Below are 23,523 nucleotides of genomic sequence, written 5' to 3' on the forward strand. Positions count from 1 at the left end.
GCAGTACAGCCTTACTTCAGGCAGAACAAGTGACATTATCAAAGTGTCCACTGAAATCAAACAAGGGAAGAAAGCTCTTTGGTCTGACGCAAGGAGCAAGTGGGTAACAGCCAGATTACAGCAGTCCCACTCATTGGAAAGCCAGCCTTCATCTTCTGAGGTGGGAGGCTGCACAAGAAAATAATAGAGGATTTTTCTCTAAAAAATAAATACCAAATTAAAGTAGACTGAAGGAAAAAACCTTGAGGCCTGTTATAAAGGAAGTCAAAGTGTTTTACCCTGAATGGAAAAAGCCTTTATTTGATATGACCTTTAAATGATATTCTCACATTTTGGATGAAAAAAACAGTTAATTAATAAAAAACAAGCAAACAACAAACTGAAGGAACTTCAGGACTGACTCTAATTAGAAATCTTTCCCAGAGCCTCCCTGCTGATAGACACCTTTCCCTAATCCCCATTTATGTCTGTCTGTTCATGTCAGCATTTCTTAAGCATTTCTTCCTCCTCCTCAGCATCTACTTACTATTTATAAAGTCTTTTTCCCCAAGTCAGCCTTTGCTTTAAGCTAAAAGCCAAGTTACTCCCGTTCCTCTCACCCAACAAGACCCCAGACCAGTCATTTTGAGTCTGTCTTCGCTGTTACTTCAGCTAGAGCTCATCCTTTGGAAGATGCGTGAGCAAAACTACGTATCAAATGCTCCAGGTCCTGTGCAGCATCACTGATTCATTCCTATCCCTACCAAAAATACTTGGTCTGACGCATCTTGTGATCCCACTGCTTTTTTCCACAGCTGCCCCACGGTGGCAATGAATCAGTCCTACCATGGGCAATCGCTTCTGACTCCTGACAAATCTTTGCTTTTACTTACAGCTACGTGACCCCATGTTTGCACAACTGGTAACCATCCTTTGCTACCAGCCCATTCCTCGATACCATCCAGCTCTTGTGCAGCCTCCAGAGCCTCCTCTGTACCTCCTTGAGCCATCAGCACTTCCAATCTGCTCGGCCTACTTCCTAGCCAAGATCCTTAATTCAGGTAACAGTAACAAAAACCAGAACCTCTTTGATTACTTCCCCTTTCACCAGTCCCAGGTCACCTTCCATTGCCCTCTTTGCCATTGCCACTTGGTATTTCCCCTCTACCTTCTGCACAAACTTTATTTAGCACATACTTTAGCAGATGGAGGAAATAGAATCACATTTCCACAAACCAGCAAAATCAGTTGTAAAAGACGTTAAGGTTAGTCCGGAAAAACAACCGTTGTTTATTACGGTTCACTTTTCCAATTAGTCATTTACTCAAAACCTTTTATATTTTGAAATCCGGTATTTGCCCTAAAGCTTTTCAGGTAGTAACCCAGAAGTCAGTACACGTGGCTCTTGTCATTGCTTGTATGACTTCTCCCTTCTGCTCCAACAGAAGAAGAAAGCTGGATTACTCTGCAGCACTAAAACTGACCAATATATCTCAAGTCCCAGCATAAAAGCAATGATCATGCATCACCACAGTGGCAAATCCGTATTATACCCATCAGTGCGGTATTTCAGGCTCAAATCCTGAATAAAAGCTTTGCCTGAGCAAGCACGGATGATGGCCTGAACACGTGCAAGGACAGCAAGCTTCAAAGCTACTTGCTGTAAATACAGGTGTCTTCATTTTTTTTCCATTTATTGATTCACTGGAAACAAAGCTTACTTACATTTGCTGTGTCAAAACTGATCCATGAGAAGGAAAAAAAAAACGCTTGGTTCTTCTCTAGAAATCTGCTTCCTTTGCTAGCAAGACTGTCAGCAATTCTCAGCAGCCAGATGTTAAATGTTTGTTTTACAAACGTTAAAGGAGCTTCTTCAGCCCTACAAGGAATCATCTTAAGACATGAATTACCAGTGAAATATGAAAATCCATTTCAAGTGCAGGAGATTGCATTTGATTTTTTTTTCACCAATGTTTTGGCCACAAAGCCAACTAGAAGCCTCTCTGCTGGGATAACCTGCAGCTTACAGCTGTTTTCTGATATGTTTCTGGAACGATTTTGCTATCAAATAAATCATGCTAGAGGACGTTTTTGTCTCTAGAAGGAAGAAACCTTCCACTCCTCCATGGAGACAAAATTTTGCTTTATGTATTCCTTGGGAACAGACACACAATTATCAGCCTTCCTTGGTTTGCAGCCTCCTGGCATTTTCCTAACAGAAGTGGAGGTGGGAATGGGAGACAGCAACTTTCCATGGATCCCATAAGAATTATTCAACACCACCCAGAGGTCGGCAGTTACTTGTTCAGATTAATGGTGAACACACAAGTAAGAGACAACCTACCAGGTTTATCTCCAGGTTGACTTCTCCCCATTCTCTATTTCCTTCATGCAGCAGCAAAACTTGCTCGTTATACTGTGCAGGGATGAAAGGACATCCTCAAAGGAGTGCAGTGATGCCAGAACAGCTTCCAGCTGAAAACCTACCATAAGAACACTTCTGCCTGTGAAACAATACAGCAAATCCAACCACGTCCTGCTGCACGCTTCCACCATCACAAAAGCAAATAAAACAATGGACACTTCTCACGTTGGACTTCGGCAAAAGACGTTTATTATTATTATTATTGTTGTGTTGCTGTTGTACCTGCTCTGCTCTGCCCACAGTGGTAGCATAAATGCTGTTACCATATTGTAGCTGACGATGCCGGTGTACAAATCAAAATCCATCTTAATTTCAAACTCCATTAGAAACACAGGAAAAAAAGATCAACATTTACGAAATGTAAAGGGAAAAATGGTATGGAAAGAATTTTTTTTTTATTATTTTTCAAGCTTCCAAGACGGTATTACAAACAACAGAGAGCAAAGTAAAGCTAGAAATGAAATACTTGACAGCATCTGTTTAAAAATTACAGCTAAGAAACCTAATAAAAGTTGAATAAACAGTTACTAGAAATAAAAATTTTTACACATATGATATTTGTCTGGGATTTTTATTTCTTTAAAATAATTCATACAAATGGTTACAGTCACAAACATGATTTTAACCAAAAATATTGCTAGCCTACCACATTACCAGGAAGGAATCAATGTAGGCAATGAAATGCTGCTACTTTTCAGTAGTCTAGTGCCTTTTTCGCATACCACCAATAATATATACTTTAACTGGTGACAAAAAGCACAATGCTCGTTTATACAAAACCTTTTTTTTCCTCAAAATCTCTTTGCAAGGTTGTCTTCATTTTGAAATAAGGGAATTCATGCCAAAATTAGGAGAAACGGTTTTTCTTTTGTTTACTAAATTATTCTAAAAAATAAGACAAGCAGGTAGAAAAAACAATGCACTGTGTGGCGTAGAAAGAAAAATGGGAAAAATTCATTGTCCTGAGAAGTTTGCCAACTGCCTCATTTTTGGGCATGTTTTAAAATATAAAAGAAAAGATTTTTAATCTCAAAATTGGTTTGTTGAATGCCTCCCTTATGTTTTTCCTTGTTGACAGCTAAGCAAACAAACCCTTTTTAATGTTCTAAAAACTGTACACAGACAAGTACATTCATGATATAATTAACTACTAACTTCTCTTGCTTAACAAAGAACCCATAGGACACAGAAACAGTGAATCAGTCCACTGGACAGGGACAAACTACAATTTATACGGAGGAAAAAATGCTTCCAAATCTTCTTTTTGTCTCCCACCTTTTCCTTTTATACTGTATATTGGACCAGTTTCTAAAACAATAATCGTCTCCTCCTGTAAGTTCATGGTTTTGCCTTTAATCAAAATCCAGGGTTTTGTGTTTGGTTATTTTTTTTTTTCCACACGCTGAAGTTGAAATCTCTGATGTTGGGAATGCTGTTTTCGTAGGCTACAATTGGTCGCTCGGGTGGTCTCTATCAGCTTCTGGTTTGACAGTTTGGCCAGGGGAAGGAGCATGGGGCGGGTGGGCTACAGCAGGGAGGCCGTGTGATAAAGACATGGGGTTGGGGACTATTCCTTCTACTGCCGTAGGTATGCCAGTTGGAGCCACGCTTACAACACCTGGGGGATACCTGCTGAGAGAAGAAGAGGAGACCACATGTTAAAACCAAGAGATGGCTGACAGGAAAGCCCACCTTGCCTCCTCCCAAAGGTACAGAGATGTTTATTTTATTTTCAGCCCAGTGAGACATACAGTTGGTTAAGCTCACAATGATACACCATATGTGGATGCTGTCAAATAAAGCAAAACATGCTGTGTTTCGCCCAAATGAGAAATAAAGACTTGCTAGGATTTGCTTTGGTTTGTTTTTTTGTTTTGTTTTGTTTTCTCCAATTTGAGATTTAATAGCAAGATTGACAGCATGGCAATGGAAACAACTGCTCGTCTCAAAGCAACTTGGGCTAGGTCTGCACAATATGTATGTCCTCTGGGACTGTTCCACAAGTTGACCTTTGGAAATTTTTTTGAAATTTTGACATTTTGCTGTTGTGGTTTGAAAACTATTTCTTTAGACTAGTCTTGCAATCAGAGCTTTCTGACAGCCCCCTAAAAGAGGGATCACACTCACACTCTGAAGAGGACAAATTAACACCTATTACACCCAAGAATTATTATTTTTTTAAGCTCCAAACTTGCCACAGGCGTTGTCTGAAAGAGAACCAGTGCTAGTTATATAAACGGCAAATTGCTTTAGGCAGACTGCAAGAAAGAGAGATGCAAACACAGAACACTGTGGAAGGTTTTCAAGATTTCTTACTCTTTCTGGATGAACACCACAGTCCCTTTATAAATTTAATTTTAGGAATTTTAGCAATTTAATAAACAAAACACCCTCTGATTTAGCTTGATTTTATGATGGCTCTGATACTATCAAGCTAGAAGAAAAATCTTTCCAATCTACTGTTTCAGTCCCCATGTTCAAATGGAATTGATGAACACTTGTATCTCATGGTGCCTATACATAAAAAGAACAGCTATAAACAAGTGACTTTTACAAAAATGTTTTCTCTTTAGCCAAGTACCTTGATCCCAGCTTGCTGGCCCACGCTGGCCACTTACACTGCCCCTTTGGTCCCATTCCCCATCACTCCATCAAACAGCTGCACTTATTCCTTCTTCTCTTCTGCTGCGTTCTGCTTACTCAAGCTCCCTAGTGAGAGTGCTACCCGTACTGAAAGCCTGAACACACAATCCTGCCACTTATTCATTGTGGCATTTGTTGGCCTGGTGTTTATTTAAAATTAAATGGAAGAAAAAGCGCATGTAGTCTAGGCAAGCTTTTTCAAATACCATGTTGTTCTGCAGGTGATTTTCCTCTCCTCTGAGTTCCGTACTGAATCCCTCAGGGAATTTCACCCCATTTCAGTAACATCTTTCCTAAAGTAATGCATGTTTGTACTGCTCACCCCGAGTTCCCTCAAACTGATACAAAATGAGCGCAGAACTTATGTAGAACAGCCAGGAAACTCTGAGGAAAAGCAGGATGAAATTCCATTTATTTGTTCTTTTTTTCCACCACTTTTATTTTTGTTCTTTTTTCCACTTTTTTCCATCACGGGACCTGCTTTTTGCAGACTGTGCCAGAGGGGCTCAGCGTGGCTATATGATGGCACAGTGACAATGAGGACACTGTAGGCTGGACCACTCATCCTGGGAAAGATTCCTACAGACCCTAGTGCTGGCTGTTACCTGGGATGGATAACCAGGATGTGAAGGACCACACCACCTGTAGGCTGGAGAACTTTGTTCCCACTTGTACACGTATTTGCAGGGCTTCCTGTGCTAATTCCTTCTCCAGAGAGGTTCCTTAGAATTAATTTGCAGTTGCTAATGGAATTAGTTGCTTGTTTCAGTACTTCAATTTGAATCTTATTAATCAAATTTGCTCCAATTCCTATGAAAACTGTCCGACTGGGTATTGTTTTATTTATTCAAATTTAATTTTCAAACAGCTTATCTGTTACTTTAGGTGCTTTGTAAAAATCACAACAAGAAATGACAAGAATTCCTGTTTATAAGCCCAACACAGCAACCATTTCCAACACAGACCCTCCCTTTTTCAAAGCCATCTTCCCTGAGCATACACACGCAGAACAGGGACAGATCAGGGCAAATTCTCCAACTGTGTTTCCCTCAGGAAGAAAAGTCAGAGCTTCCCCTCCTGGAAGTGGACAGAACTAGATGAGAAGCACTAGCAGTTATCTTACGGGCACGGTAAGCAGTCCAGACCACACATCTGTTATTCTGCACTTCAGATATTCTTTCTGTACATAAAAATGATCCCCATGTACACTGCGTTGTAACAACTGGGATTCTACCAGCCAGCACCTCTCCTCAGAAGCAAGCTTGCACTTCATAGAGTTGCTCCTAATCCTCCTCCTCTGGCAGCAGTAAGTCAAAACATTTTCCTTGTAAAATGTACACTGAGTTAAATTTTTGCAAAAGCAGGAGAGGTCAGTTACATCTCATCTGCCACTTCGTACTCTCCCTTCTCCCTTCCCACGTGGTCTTTATGCAAAAAAATACAATAGTCCTCTTAACTGGAACTGAAATACAACTTTAATTTCCATGTTAATCTCCAGTATTTTTTTATATTACAGTAGCACCTTTCACTACACTAAGCACTGTAAAAAAAGATGAGTCTGTCCCAAAAGCACTTAAAATTCAAGTGCCCAGGGCCAGGCTGAACCCAGGAGCTCCCTCTGAGCACCAGGCAGCCCTGCTGGGCTGGGCAGGGATGGAGCCTGGCAGGGGCTGCCCAGAGCCTGGGGGGCTCCTCCTGGGGTACTCCAGGAGCCGCCTGGACGTGGGGCTGTGCCCCCAGGTCAGGGTGACCCTGCTGGGGCAGGGCTTGGAGCAGAAGGCCCCAGAGGTCCCTGGCAGCCTCAGGCACTCTGTGGTACTGTTAAGCACCTACTGTATGTTACATTACATGCAGAGTCTAAAAATGACCAGTGAAATACCTCGGTGTGAAAAATCTCCTGGATGGTTACCATTATCTAACTACTCTCATCCAAGTACCTCTTAAGGACTGGGATATTCTCATCTCCTACCTGTTAGAAAGCAGAAAGATATGTCAAGATGTCTATAAATTGTACAACTACTGTTTACTGGCTGTGGTATTTCATTTCTCCTATAACCTGCTCTCTCTGTGACACAGAAAATGGCAGGGTATTATTTAGCAGGCAGCTCAGTAGCAAATTCACAGTAATAACACAAAAGCAGGGTATATTATGCCGCTTCACCAAGACTATTACAAATATTTCCTTCTCGGGAATATTGTTAATCTGCACTGATGGGATAGGTCCTGTGAGCCTAACCCTTTGTGTTGATGGGGTGTCTTGCCTTTTGCCTAGCAAATGGTTTTGTTTTCCACAAAAAATGAAGATATTCAGAATATCTAGATTATATTCTGCTGATGAATGTTCAATGTTCTTTGCTAGTGATAATATCTGATAATTTAAGAGCACTCTCCTTTATCAAAATTCAAGTAAATGATATATCCCAAATTAAATAGCCTTGTTAGTTTTAGTTCACTGAAAGAGCTATTTGCATTTTTTAACATATAAATTATTATCCCAGGTCTTATCTTCTAATGCAATTACATGACTGTGATACAGTTATTAGCACATCTGAAACATCACACTGCCTGTGAAAGGCTCCACAACTCAGCTAGTTGAGCATAATCTTGCATTGCAAAGGGAAGACAGGAAAATTTGTTTCAAACAACCGGTTCAAATTCTGTATTTAATACAGCTAGGAATTAAGCACCAGCAAACACTGCTACTGAAACCTATCTCTTCATAAAGCTTGAGCTTCAAGTTCCATGTATTTCATACTGCACAAATAACAACTGCTTTAGCCCACACTCAAAGACCACTCTATCAGCCCTCCAAAAAGAAGCTTTTCGTATTTCTTGTATTACTCATGTTTCCCTCAAAATTGCCAAAGTGAGTTCTCTTTTGGATTTGAAAACAAATGTGAATTCGCATTTAACTTATGATTTATTTTATACTTTGAAAAAACTGACCGAAACAATGTCTACAAAAGGCATTTATTTCTGTTCTTATCCTGCTTAAATTAAATACATATGGTCTTTACCTTGTAAATTGTTAACTCCCCAGACGTTCCTAAGTTAAAAATCCATTTCTAACTGTGAAGCCTGCCTCTGCTGGGCTTGTGACTCCCCTCAGAAGGGAACAAGCAACTGCATTTTATTTGGGCACACAACCCTGCACTCAACTGCCACGACATAGTTAGAGTTATTACCCCCAGTTCAGGAACACCTGCCAATATCCTCAGCTGCATTCAGATATGCCCTGAGTAGTTCAAATTGAAGTCACTGAAACTAAATGCTGTGTGGAAGAGAATACATATGCTTGAATTTTTCACTTCAACAAATACAAACAGCCTTCTTCAGATATTTAGGGCTATGGGTACTTTTCTCAAAAAAAAGTATCTTGACGTGCACTGAGGTATGTGTATGTTGATCAAATCAAGGTTATTCTTTTCCTTCGGTGAGCTTACAGCTACTGCTGAGGAGATTAAGGCAGAGGGTGGTGATGCTCCCTCTGTCATCTCTCCATCACTTTCTGAAGAGATTGCTAGAATTCCTTGGGACTTAAGAGCTTTGCCACACTTCTCAGCACTGCATGGTTGGGTTCTCATACAGCGTTAACACAAAACAAATTCCTACACCCAATAAAACTAAGGGACAGTCCTCCTGAAGAAGGACAATGATAAAAAAGATGTATGAAGAGTAAGAGCAGAAAGATTAGAAGAAAGGTTAAAAAAAAAAAAAAAAGTATTGAACTGCCCCTTCCCCTCAAGTCAATGTCTTTCAGCAGCTGTTTGTAGCTTTCTCAGTCACCTTCATCCTACTTATGAGTAAATACCATACTTGAAGACAAAAAAATTGCAGAGTTTTTTATTAATAAAAATTGCGTGACGCTCAGTACTAGGAAAATCTGCTGCTAGGACAGCTGCTAGGGCTAAAGGGATAGAGAAAGACTACCAAGCAAAGTAAACTAAGGAACATACATACTCAATGTGGAAAAAATTACCCCTTCCTACTAATTATTAAAAGCTGCTTTCACAGTTGATTGAGAATGCATCGATTAAAACCCTCAAATGCTTGTAAAGAACATCTCAAAAATAAAATGCAAAATTTAGAAAACACTACTTGAAACATATTTTCATAAACACCACAGGCTATTCCACTGTATTCATTAACTGAATTATTTGTTCCCTCATGTCTGGAGGCCACAAAACACACAGCAATACTTTATTATTGAAAGTCTTTCTTTAACCTACCGCTTTATCGTTACCCTCAGAAAAAAAGAACAAAAACTTCCACTGCACTCACTCGAGATGACCAGAATTGTTTCAGTGGAACATATAGAAGACCGTATATTGTTCAGATATTACTAACCACAAAAAAAAAAAAGAAAGATAAGAAAAGGAAACATACTTATGCACTGCATGACTGATTTCAGTAACTAGCAAAACAAGATTATCTTCCTGAATGCAACAATTATGAAAACAATACAGTGGAAGCCTGATCCAAAGACACTTCATTTATTAATAGGAAAGTCATTTCTTTATTCCAGAATACTTACCTTTGACTTAGGCAAGTATTTCTTTTACACCTGCAGCGTGCTTACCTGTATGCAGCACCATTAAGCTCTGGATGAACAACTCCGGGATCCATGCTGGCCCAATGTGTAGCTGCAGTCAAATGATCTTTGTTAACACAGTTTTTCAGACTGTCTGGAATACGACCTAGGATGAAGCAAGGGAAAACAAACAAACAAAAATTACATTTAAATCATGTTATATACTCTCAATTTATCCAGATTAAAAACAGAGTTACAAACATTTGTGTATTTAAAATACATAAAAACACATTAAGAGATCATTTTTGATCCTCACTGCTCTCCTTTTGCCTGGGACTTAGTTGTTAATGTGCTGCTTTTTATTTCTCTCTCTCTCTTTAATATATCCTGTTCTTTATATACATGGTCTCAATAAAACAATAATCACTGAGATTCATACTTCCCAAGAACCTAAAATTTGAACATACAGCATGGCTGTATATATATTATAATACAATTTTATTATTACATGCAATATACAGATACAATCCAGATTTTCTTCATGGCAACAGGAGTACTTCCACCTATTTCAACAGACGATCATTTGGAGCCTGTGTTTTTTTCTGACAACTGTTTTAATGTATCCCTTCTGAAGTGTAATCTTGCTGTGGATTTGCGCACACAGAGGCAGAATTGTAAAGCTGAAGACAACCACTGCTTCTGCTGGCAAGAGTACTCAAAGAATACTATCAAGACTTAACCATGCTCCACCATTAAGAATTCATTTTTTTTGGTCAAAGACTTACTACTCTTTGCTTGCTCTTTCTATCCATCAGCCTGGCCATGATGGGACTGCAAAAAAAGACCTTTCACAGAATTTAGTTTATCTAGCGAACGCTATCAAATAGTTCTGCCTCCATGACCTGCACTTATACTACTAAAACTTCCCATATCTCCCATGCACAACCCAAAAGGGCTTCTTAGTCCAGTACTAGACAAGGTAAGGTAAATGCCCCATTACGAGTGTATTTCTACCATTTCCCTGATTAGAAATCATTTTCTAATGTTAGCTGAAATATATAACCACCTTATCTTCTACCAAAATTACCATAAATTTAAGCAGTATCTTTTTCTGATGTTTACCCTTCTCAGGAATTTCTTGGCTGCGGCCATCTCTTCCCATCCCTCTCAGCCTTTATTTGCTGTAAGGCATGCTCTACTAGTCTCCCCTTGCAAAATATTATTTATTTTAAACTTATGTCGTAACAGTATTTTCACTTGCCATGCTTGCCCTCTTATTTCTTCCATTATTGTTTTCAGCAATCCTCCTTATTTACTATTTTCATATTCAAGGACATTGGATCTTTGCTTATTGTTTTTACTTTATACAGCAGCACATCACTGACTTTTTTGGAACAGCAGAACAAGTTAGCATGTTTGTCTTCAGCATGCATTGATTTATTGTACACCTTTTTCCAATTAGTTTCTCTCTCAACACCCTTTCTCCTCTTTGTTCCCCTGTGGCGTTCACATATTCAGCTTCATCCCACACTTCCTGTACCTTTCCTACATTTGTTTCACTGCAATTCATTGTCTTTCTCACCTCCCTAATGTTGGCCTTAGTTTGATCCTGGTACAAGCCATGTGCAAACACTGAAGCGATGACAGCTTCAATACAAATCAATGATTTAGATCGCTGATAGCACAATCTCAGACTATAAGAAAATACAGGCCTGTCTTCCCAGGAACATACATTTGGGCTATTGCACAATATTTAACCTAAAACTAGCTCTGTATAGCTGACTCCTGTTTTCAGATCTTTGCTCATTAATGCTTATTTGCACATCAATCATCCCCCACTGTAGCTATGGTATGCTGGTTTGTGCAATCTCTCCCAGAGCTATTTGGACACTTGTAATAGTTATACAACAGCTTCATGAATGTACTGTTCGAGTTCTTCTGGAGGATAGGCACAAAGACTAATTCCAGGAAAAGGATGGTCAGCCTCTTCAGGTTACCTCTCAAATAAAGAGAAATAGGCCTGCAAAGAGCAATTCGAATCAGGAGCTTTAGAGGTGCCCTTGATCACCATCCAGAGAATCCTCTTCTTTCTGCCCAGGCTATAAATGAAACTGAATTGTCTAGCCTCTCTCTAGGCATAAGATCCAGGACAAGCTACTGCTAGTGCTTTTTGTACAGCAGAGCAATGTCTTGGCACTGCACCACTCTCAAGGTGACACAGACAGCCCTTCACGTCTGTAGAGCATTCAGCCTATATTGCCAAGGGGAAAACAGCAAAGTCCTACTAAAGAGAGAACATTAGTGCTTAATGAATCATTTTCCAGCATGAAAATACTCCCTTTTATTTTAGGCTAACAAGGGATTCAAACCAAAGCCAAATGGCTCACTCTTCTCATTTTATTTATTAGCAGTGCATGTTCAAGACATAACTGTTTTTTTCTTATGTGAACAGTTTACAATTACATGGTAGTTATACAACAAACAGATTTTGTCCTTTAAAATGCCAGCCCTCCTTAGCAATGCTTTTTAAAAAAGGAACATCTAAAAAAAAAGAGTACCTACCAACAAATACTGAAAACTTTGTTTTGATATTAAGACTGAATTGTGATACAAGTCTTGCTTGGAGCAGCATGGAACTCTACATGCTTTATCTTAAAGTATTACAACCTGAAAGACACTGAAATTCCAGACTGTCCTCTAAGACAAATTTAGATGAAATTTGGAAAATACAAAGAGAAAAGAATAATGGAAAAGAAACTGCTCATGACAGGTTTGAGGGGACATCTATGAAAACCTATGGAAGATGCCAGTAATATCTGGTTGACTTGCAGTAAAATCCATCACATGGCTAGTATTTACAGGCAACAAAAATAAAAAGGGGTTTTTTCACAGTTAAACATGTTTCTGTTACATGGAAAAAATACTTCTTCTGCACTTCCTGCCTTTTCTTTGTAATTGTAATAAATCATCCAAATTTATCTGTTCCAGCGCTGACAACAAACCTTGTATTTGCTGGTTTCTATGTCCCAAATACTAAAAGCATAAACAAAACCTGAGTATGGTTCTTTTCAGCATCTTTCATGACTGAAGAATGAAAATGTCTGTGAAGACGAAATACACAGCAAAGAAGATAATGAGGTGAGTTAGTACCTGTGATCGCCCTCCGGATCTCTCGTGCTGCTTCCTCCCGCATCTCAATTGAGGCTTGTTCACTATACCACGCTGCATGTGGGGTACAGATCAGGTTTGGTGCATCCTTCAAGGGGCCCTGACTAAAGCTAAATGAAAATTTAAAACAAGATCAAATGACAAAAAAATATTGGGGGTGTAAGGGAAAAAAAGGGGTGCAGGGGGAAATCCAGAGGGATTTGTATATACATTCAGATTAATTTCTACAGCAGAAAAGAACTGCATTTGTATTCCTTGTTGGGTTTATTTTACATTCCATCAATTAATTTAATACACTATTCATAGTATAAATAAAGAGCAATCACCTCACATTGACTTAAAGGGTAGAACCTAGGTAAAGTAGCACTAGCAGCAATATCAGCTTCTGTCCAATGCGCTTATTGCTAACTACAGCCACTGCCATTCCAGTACTCGTGCAGAAATGCATGAAGCAAGACCTAAATCAATTCAGGATGCCACTCTGTTTGTCCATCCATCAGTTTTACTTTTATTGCACTAACTTTGCTATCTCAAAGGTCTGACACTTAGTCATTAAAAAATACATCTAACAATTATTTGCACGTTTATACAAGCTTATCAATCAGAATCCTCAACTTTTTGATAATTCATGTATTTGTTCTGTTATTTTAAACTATTTGTTTCTTTCCTGTTCTGTATAGAAACTCCGAAGAAAGAAGGAAATTTACATGATGGATTGATTTCCAGGGAAAGCAATGAATAAGGTGCTATCACAAAATCAAAGTAAAAAAACTGAAAATAGTGGAAACTTGCTCCTCCTACCTATTTTCAGTTTTAATAATTTTACAGTCAGCTGCAACAACTGTAGAACAAGTATTTTAAGACAAAAGTGTATATTCAAAGTTGGTAGGAATTCATAAAATTATAGATTACATTCGGAGTTTAATAAACATCAGAATATTTGGCAAAACTCTTGAATAAAGAGGTGCATGCTGCGCTCAGATAGACATGCAGCACTGAAGCCAAAGGAAATTGTGGCTGTAATCCTGCAACTGAATCTCTGCAGATGGCATCTCCATGCAGTAAATGGGGCTTCCTACAGGTGCAAAGGTCTGCTTGTGCAGATCTGAGATCTGAATTGTGAAGAATGTGTATCTCAGAAAGTCTCTTGAGCTGTTAGACTCCAGCTTTGCACAGCACTACTGCATTGTAATGACCACATTTAGAAGTACATGAATGCAGGGTATGCATAAATAAAATTAAATATTTGTGATGTGGCATTGTGTCTCAGCAGATAACAAAATTCTATCTATAAGGACACTGTTGCAATTTTTTTTAGTGTTCTATTCGCCTCTTGCAAGCTGATTCAAGAGAGACTGTCCTCTCTCCAGTCTTCACAACCTGCCCTCGGGTCTTGAATCCGTTCCTCTTCAAAAACCTACATGGATGGTTTCTGTTAAAATTAACATTTCTCCCTGCCCAGACTGAGCATCCGAAAAAGGCTTGCCACATACAAGCACTATAAGCTAGTGCAGTCTATTCTCATAATTCAAAGTCAGGCTCAAAATTCCAGGACATATAAACAAGGCTCGTTGCTGTTTAGCAGTGCTGGTATCAGAATACCAATGCCACTTTGGGAGTGGTACATTTCTGCCCAAAACACTGGAGATACTCAGTGTCTTTCAGAAAAGTAAGGCCAGTGCTACCAGCTCTGCTAATGACAGCAGTTACTGCTCTCCTGACAAAGAGAAAGGGTAAAAAAAAAACAGGCCTGAACTCTCACCACCTTTCTTTACTTTTTTTTTTTTTTTTTTTTTTTTTTTCAACCTGGTATGTTTATGGCCTTCCTGAAGAGGGAAGTTGGACAGAAATCATGCTTTTTCCTCCAGAAAGGTGTCATAAAGTACTTGTTTCTCACACCAAAGCTCAACCCTTTGCCTTCTGAAAGCCTGTTCAGACATCATCATTAGTTACCTCTGGAGTTTCATCAACAACAAAGGAACACTTCCTCTCAAAGCCAGGACACAATTCTGTGCCCAGCACTAGAACTTGTGTCCCTGATACTTCTACTGAATAAACCCATTGCATTTTTATTTTATTTTAAAAAAGGCATTAATCTTGGGTGTCATTTTTTCACTTCTGACAATATACACAAGCTCCATCTACTTTTGCATTAGTCCAGTGCTGCGCAGATTCATGTTGCTTTACTAAGGAGTATTTAGCTACCAAATGAAGGGAAAACTCATTTACTTGTTGCTGTTGATCGTATCATGCACTACGACTTAAAAATAAGAAAGTGAACAAAATAAAAAGAAAAGAAAAGGAAAAGCACCTGAATGGTTCTGACTCATGTACATCTAAGGCTGCCCCTCGTATCCTTCCTTCCTTCAGGGCCTGTGCAAGTGCTTTTTCGTCTACTAACCCACCTCGAGCTGTGTTGACCAGGAAAGCCCCTTGTCTCATCTAGGGAAAGTTAAAAACAAGAATGATGAAATAAAAATAAATGAAATAAAATCGTTGTGGCATTATTTTTTTTACTCAAAAGAAGCATCCAATACAACAAAGGCTATTCAGCTGATTTAACCTGTAACAGTTGTCTTCCCTTTCCATTGGAAAGTACCACACAATGTGATGCTTCTAACATAAAATGCTATTTCACAGCATTTAATAACCTTGTTTCTTTTAAGTAGTGTCTTTTTATAGAAGCGTTGTTTCATATATTGTGCAGTAACATGATCAAAAGATACAACTGTGCATATGAAACGGACAGATCATTTTATGCCTTTTTATTCCACTGTGAAATTGCATGAGACAGAAACTACAGTACATTCTTAAACAAATTCATATTTTGTGGTTTTAAACTTTCACACAAATAAAAGCCTGTATGAATTTTTCAGAAAAATCAGCGCTTTTGGATTTTCAAACACTTTTCCCTTTAGTTGCCAAAACACAGTAGACCTATGTTTTATTTATTGTTGTGACTTCAGCTTCCTCCTCCCCATAAGACTTTTGAAATAAAGGTCTAAAGGATTCTTACGTTATACAGTTAAAAGGCATGAAAATGAATTTGGTTGAGAATGCTGTGTGCCCAGGAGAGAAGCTGTGTTGTGCATTGTGCAGATTAGCATTGTAGATGACACTGTGTGGGGAGAACTACAAGAATTTATACCACAATATATCCACAACATAAAAACAAAGTGGAAGTTTAAATAAGAGAGATGGTACGGAAAAAAAAGAAATCCTACATCTTGCTTCCAGCCACCCTAATGCTTCATCTTTTAGCAGTTATCTCATACACAGCTTCTGATCTCAGAAACATTTAAATATACGAAGGTAAGCGTATGAAGAGCAGGAACCATGATGAAGATGAAGGATAAAAATCCCATTTTGAACTGACTCCATCTCTCACCGTAAGAAGAAGAAAACTCCAACATTTTGACACCACATCAACTACTTAAAGCCTACACAGCAAACCGAAGCTTATGTAAATGGCTCCTTTCTCTGAAAGGGATTCAAAATGCCAAATTCATGAACAACAAGGAGGTTTGGATGAAAGTCAGCTACAAGAATTTTTTTTACATGAGCTCATTGGATATATTAAACAATTAACATGCATATGCTTGCAGTGAAGTTTGAAGAAAAAAAAAGAAAACATATTTTACTGGCCAACTCACTAGCTTTCATCTGTCCCTGCCTCTCCCCATTTGCAGAGACTTGGGCTTAAAGGAGAACATTTATTGGTCTGTATAGCAAAACCAAAGTCCATTTACAGTGGAATTAAGGGATACTTCAGTTTTATGCAATCAACTTGGGAATTTGTGCTGTGAGGAAATGGTGGCATGACCTTAAGTTGGTCTTGCAACAATAAGGCGTTCCTGATGGAGCCATCACTGCATCTCCACTCAGTTAGAAAGCTGTGAGAACTAGATTAAATCTAGCACAGGAGGGCTCACCCAACTAGCAATCACACCTGCTACACAGACATGGCACGTAGGCTTGTGGGAGCTTGTACTGACTTCCTATTTCTGTGTTCTTGGAAATGGAAGGGTGATTTTGAGGTTTAAGTATAGCCTAGTGCATTTATATGCGCTTTGAAGAACTTGAAAATTTTCATCAGTGAGCCCTGTTAAAATCTTCTGTCCATCCATAAGAACCTGAAGTTTTTGGGATTATTTACAAAACTCTAAAGCTAGTACTAAGGCAAGCCCAAATCAAACAGAACATGGACACACAAATGCATTCTAGTGGGAATGAACTACGTGACTCACGACAAACCAGAAGGGTGGATGCAGCTGGAGGTGACCCTTACAATGGGTGGAAGCTTGAAAGAGAATGTCACAGCCAGAACTGCTGACAGCTGTTAGTATTCACCTGCATTAAACCTGCAGAGCTGCTTTAAAAGCGTATTGTGTTTAATTGCAGCATCATCTTCTCCAATTTGTAGAACTGAAATGAGCTCAGTTTCTCTTAAGAGCGCTTGATTACCATGGGTTCAAAAACACAAGCTTGAAACGCTTCTCTGAGCTGCTCTGGGACTACAAGGTTAGGCAGAACATTGACTAATTAAAGGGAAAGGCCACTGAAAGAGAAGACTGGCACCAAATTTTCGAAGACATTTTAAGGCTATGTGATTTCTGATTCTGAAAAAAATTCAGGGTGGGTCTTTAGGGAAATGAGTTTGCCTGGTCTAGTGGAAGGTGTCCCTGCCCAAGGCAGGGGCGTTGGAATTAATGATCTTTAAAGTCTTTTCCAACCCAAACTATTTTGTAAGATGCACCATGCTTCTCCACAATTTGTTTAAAACCTGGTTATTACGTGAACATGCAATAGTGGGTAAAAGTGGCATGCGATGTGCTCTAAAAATTTCAGAGCAACTCCAGCATCTGGCAGCCTCAAAAAGCTGTTCTGCTCTTTTCAATAGATATTCAGAAGATCTGGTCTACACAAACCAAGCAATCAAGAATGATCTGAGGTAGTCAGATTTTCTGGTTTTCAGTGCTGGGTAACATTCACATCAGCTGTTACGAAACAGAGTGCTTCATCCAAACTTCTATCCAAAGCAAAAACTAACACTTTAACCTAAGCTTCTAAATAAAGGACAAGAAGTAGCAAGATAAATGCTTACGATATCCTTCCCAGTACAGGTTTTATTATATGCATTTCATTTCAGATGGTATCACTCACTTTTAACCTCTTCTTCTGTTTGCTTCTCTGATTAATGCACTAAGCACTCTCCAGAGCTGATCCCATTTATCCACCTCTGCCTAAAAACTTGCTGTGATAAACTGGCCCAAGTTTCACAGCCCACGACAGTGACTGCTGCTAAGCCTCTAACTGGTGCTGCTGAATTCAGTGCAGTTCTGTTTGGGTTCAGATGTCTGGCCATCTAACCATATAAAAAATATACAGCGTAATGTATCAGCGGAGAAGAAAGAGAATCTTCAGGGCAGGGCGACAGAGCTCAGTTGTCTGAGTGATCTGCATTTTAAATTTATGACTTTTTGAAGTTTTAAATCCCAAGCCCTGATTTTACATTGGGATGGGTCTGCAATGTCCCTCAACTCTCAAATCAAGACACATGATATCATCAGACGTATATGTAACACATTCAGTAATTGCTTCAGTTCTAAAGTTCAAGAGCAGTAGGTTCAAACTACTTCTCAGAAACCAAGCCATGATTTTACTGCAAAAGAGTGCAACTGTTACTGTAACCAATACATGGATATACTACATGTATAATGAACATAAAAATAAAAAATCAGTTACTGTATCATTAGGATTTCTTTCCTGCACACTATCTACACCTTTATATCTATGTTTTATTTCCTACTGTTAACTATGCTGAGGTTGGAGTCGGAACCTGGAGATTTAACAAAAAGCTTACTGTTGAATTAGCCTGCAGTGGAGCAGTTTCTACACGCCTACATTCTGAAGTGATTTTAATATTACCTAAAGCTTTAGGGAGAGTTTGGGACTAATTCAAACAGGATTAATTTTCCCAAATAATGCGATGTTGGAAAAGTGATCGACCTGGGAAGTGCTCTGCAAGCCTCGGCACTGAGCACAGGGGGGCGGCATTTAGTCACAATCCTTCCGTTCTGCCTGACCATCCCAGCCGAGGGAGTGAAAGACAGAATTGCTACCTGCAGGTCTAGGTAAAGGAGGTAGCTACCAGAAGACAGAGGAAAAAAGTGCATAAACACAACTTCATTAAATCCAAACAACATGGAGAAGAGCACGTTATTTCCACGAGTGCAATGTTACTGAGGAAAACAGACAAGAAAAGCAACGATACATAAGGCACCAGCTATCTCCCAGTCAGTTATAAACCTGCTTAATTTCAACGTAGGAAAAGGGAAATTGCTTTCAAATGAGAATCTGCACGTTTACATAAAGCAACTCTGTACAGTGTCAGCCACCGGCACCTGTGCGGAGGGCACGCACAGCGATTATTACCTGCTTTATAGTGAAGTCGTTAATAAGGTGATGATTGTGTTCGTTCAAGTTGCAGTGCAGGGTAACACAGTCACTGTGGAACAGCAGGTCCTGCAAAGTGCTCACCCGCTGCAGTCCCAGAGCACGCTCCATGCCATCTGAGAGGTATGGGTCATAAAAAATCACACTGAAGCCAAAAGCTTTGGCACGTAGTGCTACTGCTTGCCCAACACGCCCTGCAACAAGAAGAGATGGAATGAGAACAGATGTGAAGCAGCTGGTGTAAAGCACCCTCCTCCTTCCCACTGCGAACACTTCCATCGAGTGATACCATTTTGTACAGCAACTGGAAGGGGATAAAACAGAGGCGTCTCCCATCCCACTCGAAATCCTCGTTGAGATGAGTAACGTTACATCGGGACTGCTTCACGCAGCCTTGCTCCAAACAAAGCAGGTCTGCACCTTTTGCAACCAGGGATGTGAAGTGCCAGAAGATGCCACGTAATCTGCACTAATCTGTGTAATACAAGGGCCTGCCTGCTGGGCCTGTTTATGGTAAAACACTACTGCTTGCGAACACATCCTGCCAAGGACTTATTCTTACCCATGTCGGACCAGCTGGCTTTAATAAAAAGCTATAAAATTAATCCTCAAAAATGGATGCAATAAAAGATAATTTGTTTAATCTGAAGCTGAGTGATTCTCAGCACATAGGATCTCCTTTCTGCACTAGCATTTTCTTTCATTTTGAGTAACATCCTTTCAGCACTAAAATGCCTGTAAGGATCCTGTCATTTGAAGCTTTTAAAAATTCTGTACCCATTTCCTTAAATCATAAATAAATGCAGTCCATCACAAGGCACCTAGTTAAGAAGAGTGCAGTACCATTCATCATTCACAATTCCCTTAGCTTTTCCCTGTTCATCTTTCCTTACTGTCGTATTATTTTAGAGAGCTCGTGTTCAAAATTGCTTTTTGGGCATGACTCCATGGGGATGTGTATCAGGAGGTGTGTATTTCCCTTTGAAACACTACCAGTAAAACACAGAAAAGGAGCAAGTATATTCATTGAGTAAGGATATTTTGAAGAATGAGGATAAAAACTCTTCAGTTTAGACGACTACACGCAGTAGGGTATTACAAATATTAGATAAAGACATTTCAAGAGTATCAGCCACTAGATAGACCATAATAACCACGTCTCATTTGAAAAAAAAGAAAGTCAACGAGTTTTCCTTTGTAACATCTGAGCTTGCTCTAAAAAAGAACCGAATTAACACAGGGAAACCCTGTATCTTTCCAATTGTGCTTGAAGGGATTTCCCTGTGCTTTTCAGTTTCTCTTTCAATAAACTTAAGAAGCCACAAGAAGAAAGGGTTTTTGTTGATCATTTAACCTGAACTCAGTTGTTCTGCAGTGCTTAGGAACAGATGTGCTTGGAATATTAAACAGCGTGTCAATCTGATGGGGGCTGTCTGCTTTTCTTTGGGGACACCAACTTAAAAAGCTCTTCAAGATATTTTATTTCAGTACCTGCGTACATGTTATTTGTTTGTTTTTCAAGCTGTTTTTTTTTTAAAAAACATTACTAAGACTATTTTCAGCACAAACACTATTATTTTCAGATTTTGGCATGTTCACAGCTCAGGAAACCAGTCACACAACTGTAAACAATCTTTTTTTTTTTTTTTTTTTTTTTTTTTAAGCTAGCAGATCGCTTTTACTCTAGCTCCATTCATTTTCACATGCGACGTTCTGTCATCTGTTCTTTTTCGCACTCTTTACAACATCAATACCTGAGGGGATTCACGGCAGAGAAATCTCTTACAACAGCTTCTCCATTTAAACCTACACTTTCCATTCATTGCAGCCTGGCCAATATACTAAAAACACTCTTAAATGTGCTCAGTTTCCTTTTGAATCACTCAGGAATCACATAGCGAGCATCGTCATATTACAAATACTTTATGAGATAAAATCCTCCATAAATGACAATTCATATTTAGTCATAGTCCTTACACAAACAGACAGCTGGACATTTGTAAACTGCCAATTCCTTTTAAACTGCAGCCAACTGCACACCTCTGAGTTTTCATCCTGCTCTGAAAGACTTTTATTACATGCGACTCTTCTGGGCACAAGGGGAGGCTAAAAATCTTCCTGAGCACTGCAAGAAGGGACCAGTTCAAAAAGCATCCACCTTCAAGGCAACTTTACCTGAGGAGCATATATAACTGCTATGAATACAGACGAGACTTGGGTGCTTCCGAGGAGAGGTAAATTCAGAAATACAAAATATTAAATGAACTTCTTGGTCTGTGATACAGGAAGGATGCACAAAATGCACTCTCCATACAGCTGCAGGAATGCAAAAATGACCCAAGCCTATTTCAGACAAAGATATTTATATAAGGTTCTTGCAAAGCCCATTCTTCACTCCAGTCAAACCAGCAGTGTGAAGAGAGAGACACCAGAAACTCATGGGTCTCCTGTTAGTCAGACTCAGCGACTTCCCCCCAGTGTCCTAGTTTGCAAGGCCTCTGATCCTGACCTCGACACGAACCTGGTCCAAGCACAACAATATAGGAGCTGCAGTTGTCAAAGATTTCCACCCAGCCCCTGGGCAAAGAGCCTGCCTCTATTCTGGTATTACACAGTTTTATTAAATGCCCTCGGTACCGTGGAAATGTTGATGAGGTGCCTGTAGACTTCCATGGAAATAAGAAGTGCTCACAATTAGCAGCTCTTTGCAACAGCTGTGGGGAATCTGGGCAATTTTTAATCCCTTCTGGAGATCTCTGATACATGGTTTGCTTCGTGGAGCGTGCCTTTTTGTTACATCTCCTGGTGAGCACATCAGATGAGCTCGTAGGACTGCTAGGGGTGCCACATTTATTGCATGGCAATGCCACCCAGCTCAAAGCTCACTGTCTGACATGCTGATCGGTGCCTTGGCCAGCGTCTAGTCAGGATGTGGAACCAGTGAGACAACACAGCAGGTGAGGAAAGACAAACGGAGTGATGAACGCTGATTATGATGCACTGTCAAATGGATCTGGAAGAATTTCACCTCTTCTGAGCGAGGAAATGCATTAGCTATTAGTCACCAGCATTTGTAACTGGGAAGGAAGAGGAAGGGAGTGTGATTTCACAGCCTTCGCTGCTGCAAAATCATCCTTACAGCAGAACCAGCTCTAGCTATCTACTCATCCAAGTACTTACATGCTGCTGCTCATAAATATTGTTTAAAAAAAAAAAAAAAACACACAACAAAAATACCCACAACCTAACTGCCTAGATAAAAGGTGAAAAGGTAGCTTTTTTTTCAGTGCAGGGCTTCCTATCCAAGCTTGCAAAGCTTGTGACGCATCGCTTGAAATATGGGGCACTGGGTAGTAATAAAGACTAGAAGTGACAAAGACAGCTGTTGGATGATGTGATATTATTATTTATGTTAGGCTCAGAGAATCACACACTTCAGAAGGACAGAAAGAAACACAGGCTCTGCCCTGAGGAACCCAGAGGCTAACCAAACAACAGAACAATGACGGATGGTATCCAACAAGCACATGAAGGGGGCATTATGTAGTTGAGTCTTTGCTTATCTCCAGTACAAGCAGAGGATGAGAGATGGGGTTAACTTTAAAGGAGGAGCACTGAGTAATAGGATTAAGCAGGATAGACCAAGTGTCAAAGCAGGAATATGCATGAGAGGAGGCAAAGAAAAGAGAGTGGGTGATGGAAAGAAAAAGGCAAGTGAGTCATGAAGCTTGGCTAGACCAGTGGATAAGGAAGTGAGTAGTTGGAGCTTTGGAGAGAATGACGTAGTCGTTCCCTAGCACAGAGATAGGCAAGAGCTGGGATGCTTATCTTTGGCTAAAAATAAAAATAAAAACTACAAAAAATGCCCAGGAACAGATGTGAAGGTCTGGATTGAGGTGCTGCAGCAGCAAAGTGATGCAATTTATGCAACACACTGCCGAATAGACCACAAGTTTAAGACAAGAGCACAACATAGCTGGGGCTGAGATAAGGGATGATCTCAGAAGTGTGTTAACACAAAAGGACACTACACAAAGCTGGAGGAAAGAAGCAGGACTTAGGAACAAAAGATGAGAACAGTTTTGTATGTGCTACGTTCGCTTCATAGCCTCTTAGTGGTTCAGCTGCTCTGATGCTGACACATCCTAATAAGACAATTAGAAATTGAGGCAAAACTACAGATGTGGGAAGAGGCCACTAGTAGAGAAACATAACCTAAGGGCAACAGTCTGTTGAACATGGCTGTAAATACACATTTTAGATTAAAACTAGAGATAGCTACCCTCTTGTAGTGATCTGGAACAGGGAAGGGAGTATGTCA

At 39.7% G+C, this 23,523-nt stretch overlaps 1 protein-coding gene across 15 annotated transcripts in view; it reads right to left on the reverse strand.

The window, feature by feature from the left end:
- Positions 1–2,565: 2,565 nt before the first annotated feature.
- CTBP1 (C-terminal binding protein 1) overlaps positions 2,566–23,523 on the reverse strand; it is a 228,920-nt gene continuing 207,962 nt past the window's right edge. For 11 of the 15 annotated variants that reach the window (XM_084517278.1, XM_084517285.1, XM_084517292.1 and 8 more), the window contains 5 exons: positions 19,182–19,396; positions 15,058–15,188; positions 12,729–12,856; positions 9,627–9,744; positions 2,566–4,036 (listed from right to left, as the gene is read on the reverse strand). In XM_084517278.1, the coding sequence (XP_084373404.1) occupies positions 3,850–4,036; positions 9,627–9,744; positions 12,729–12,856; positions 15,058–15,188; positions 19,182–19,396 (779 nt within the window). In that variant the 3' untranslated portion in view covers positions 2,566–3,849. The remainder of the gene's footprint in view (positions 4,037–9,626; positions 9,745–12,728; positions 12,857–15,057; positions 15,189–19,181; positions 19,397–23,523) is intronic. The other 4 variants (XM_084517286.1, XM_084517287.1, XM_084517289.1 and 1 more) reach the window with 1 other exon arrangement.

Source organism: Aythya ferina (assembly GCF_964211825.1).
Source record: "Aythya ferina genome assembly, chromosome: 4".
In the NCBI taxonomy this organism is placed as follows: domain Eukaryota; kingdom Metazoa; phylum Chordata; class Aves; order Anseriformes; family Anatidae; genus Aythya; species Aythya ferina.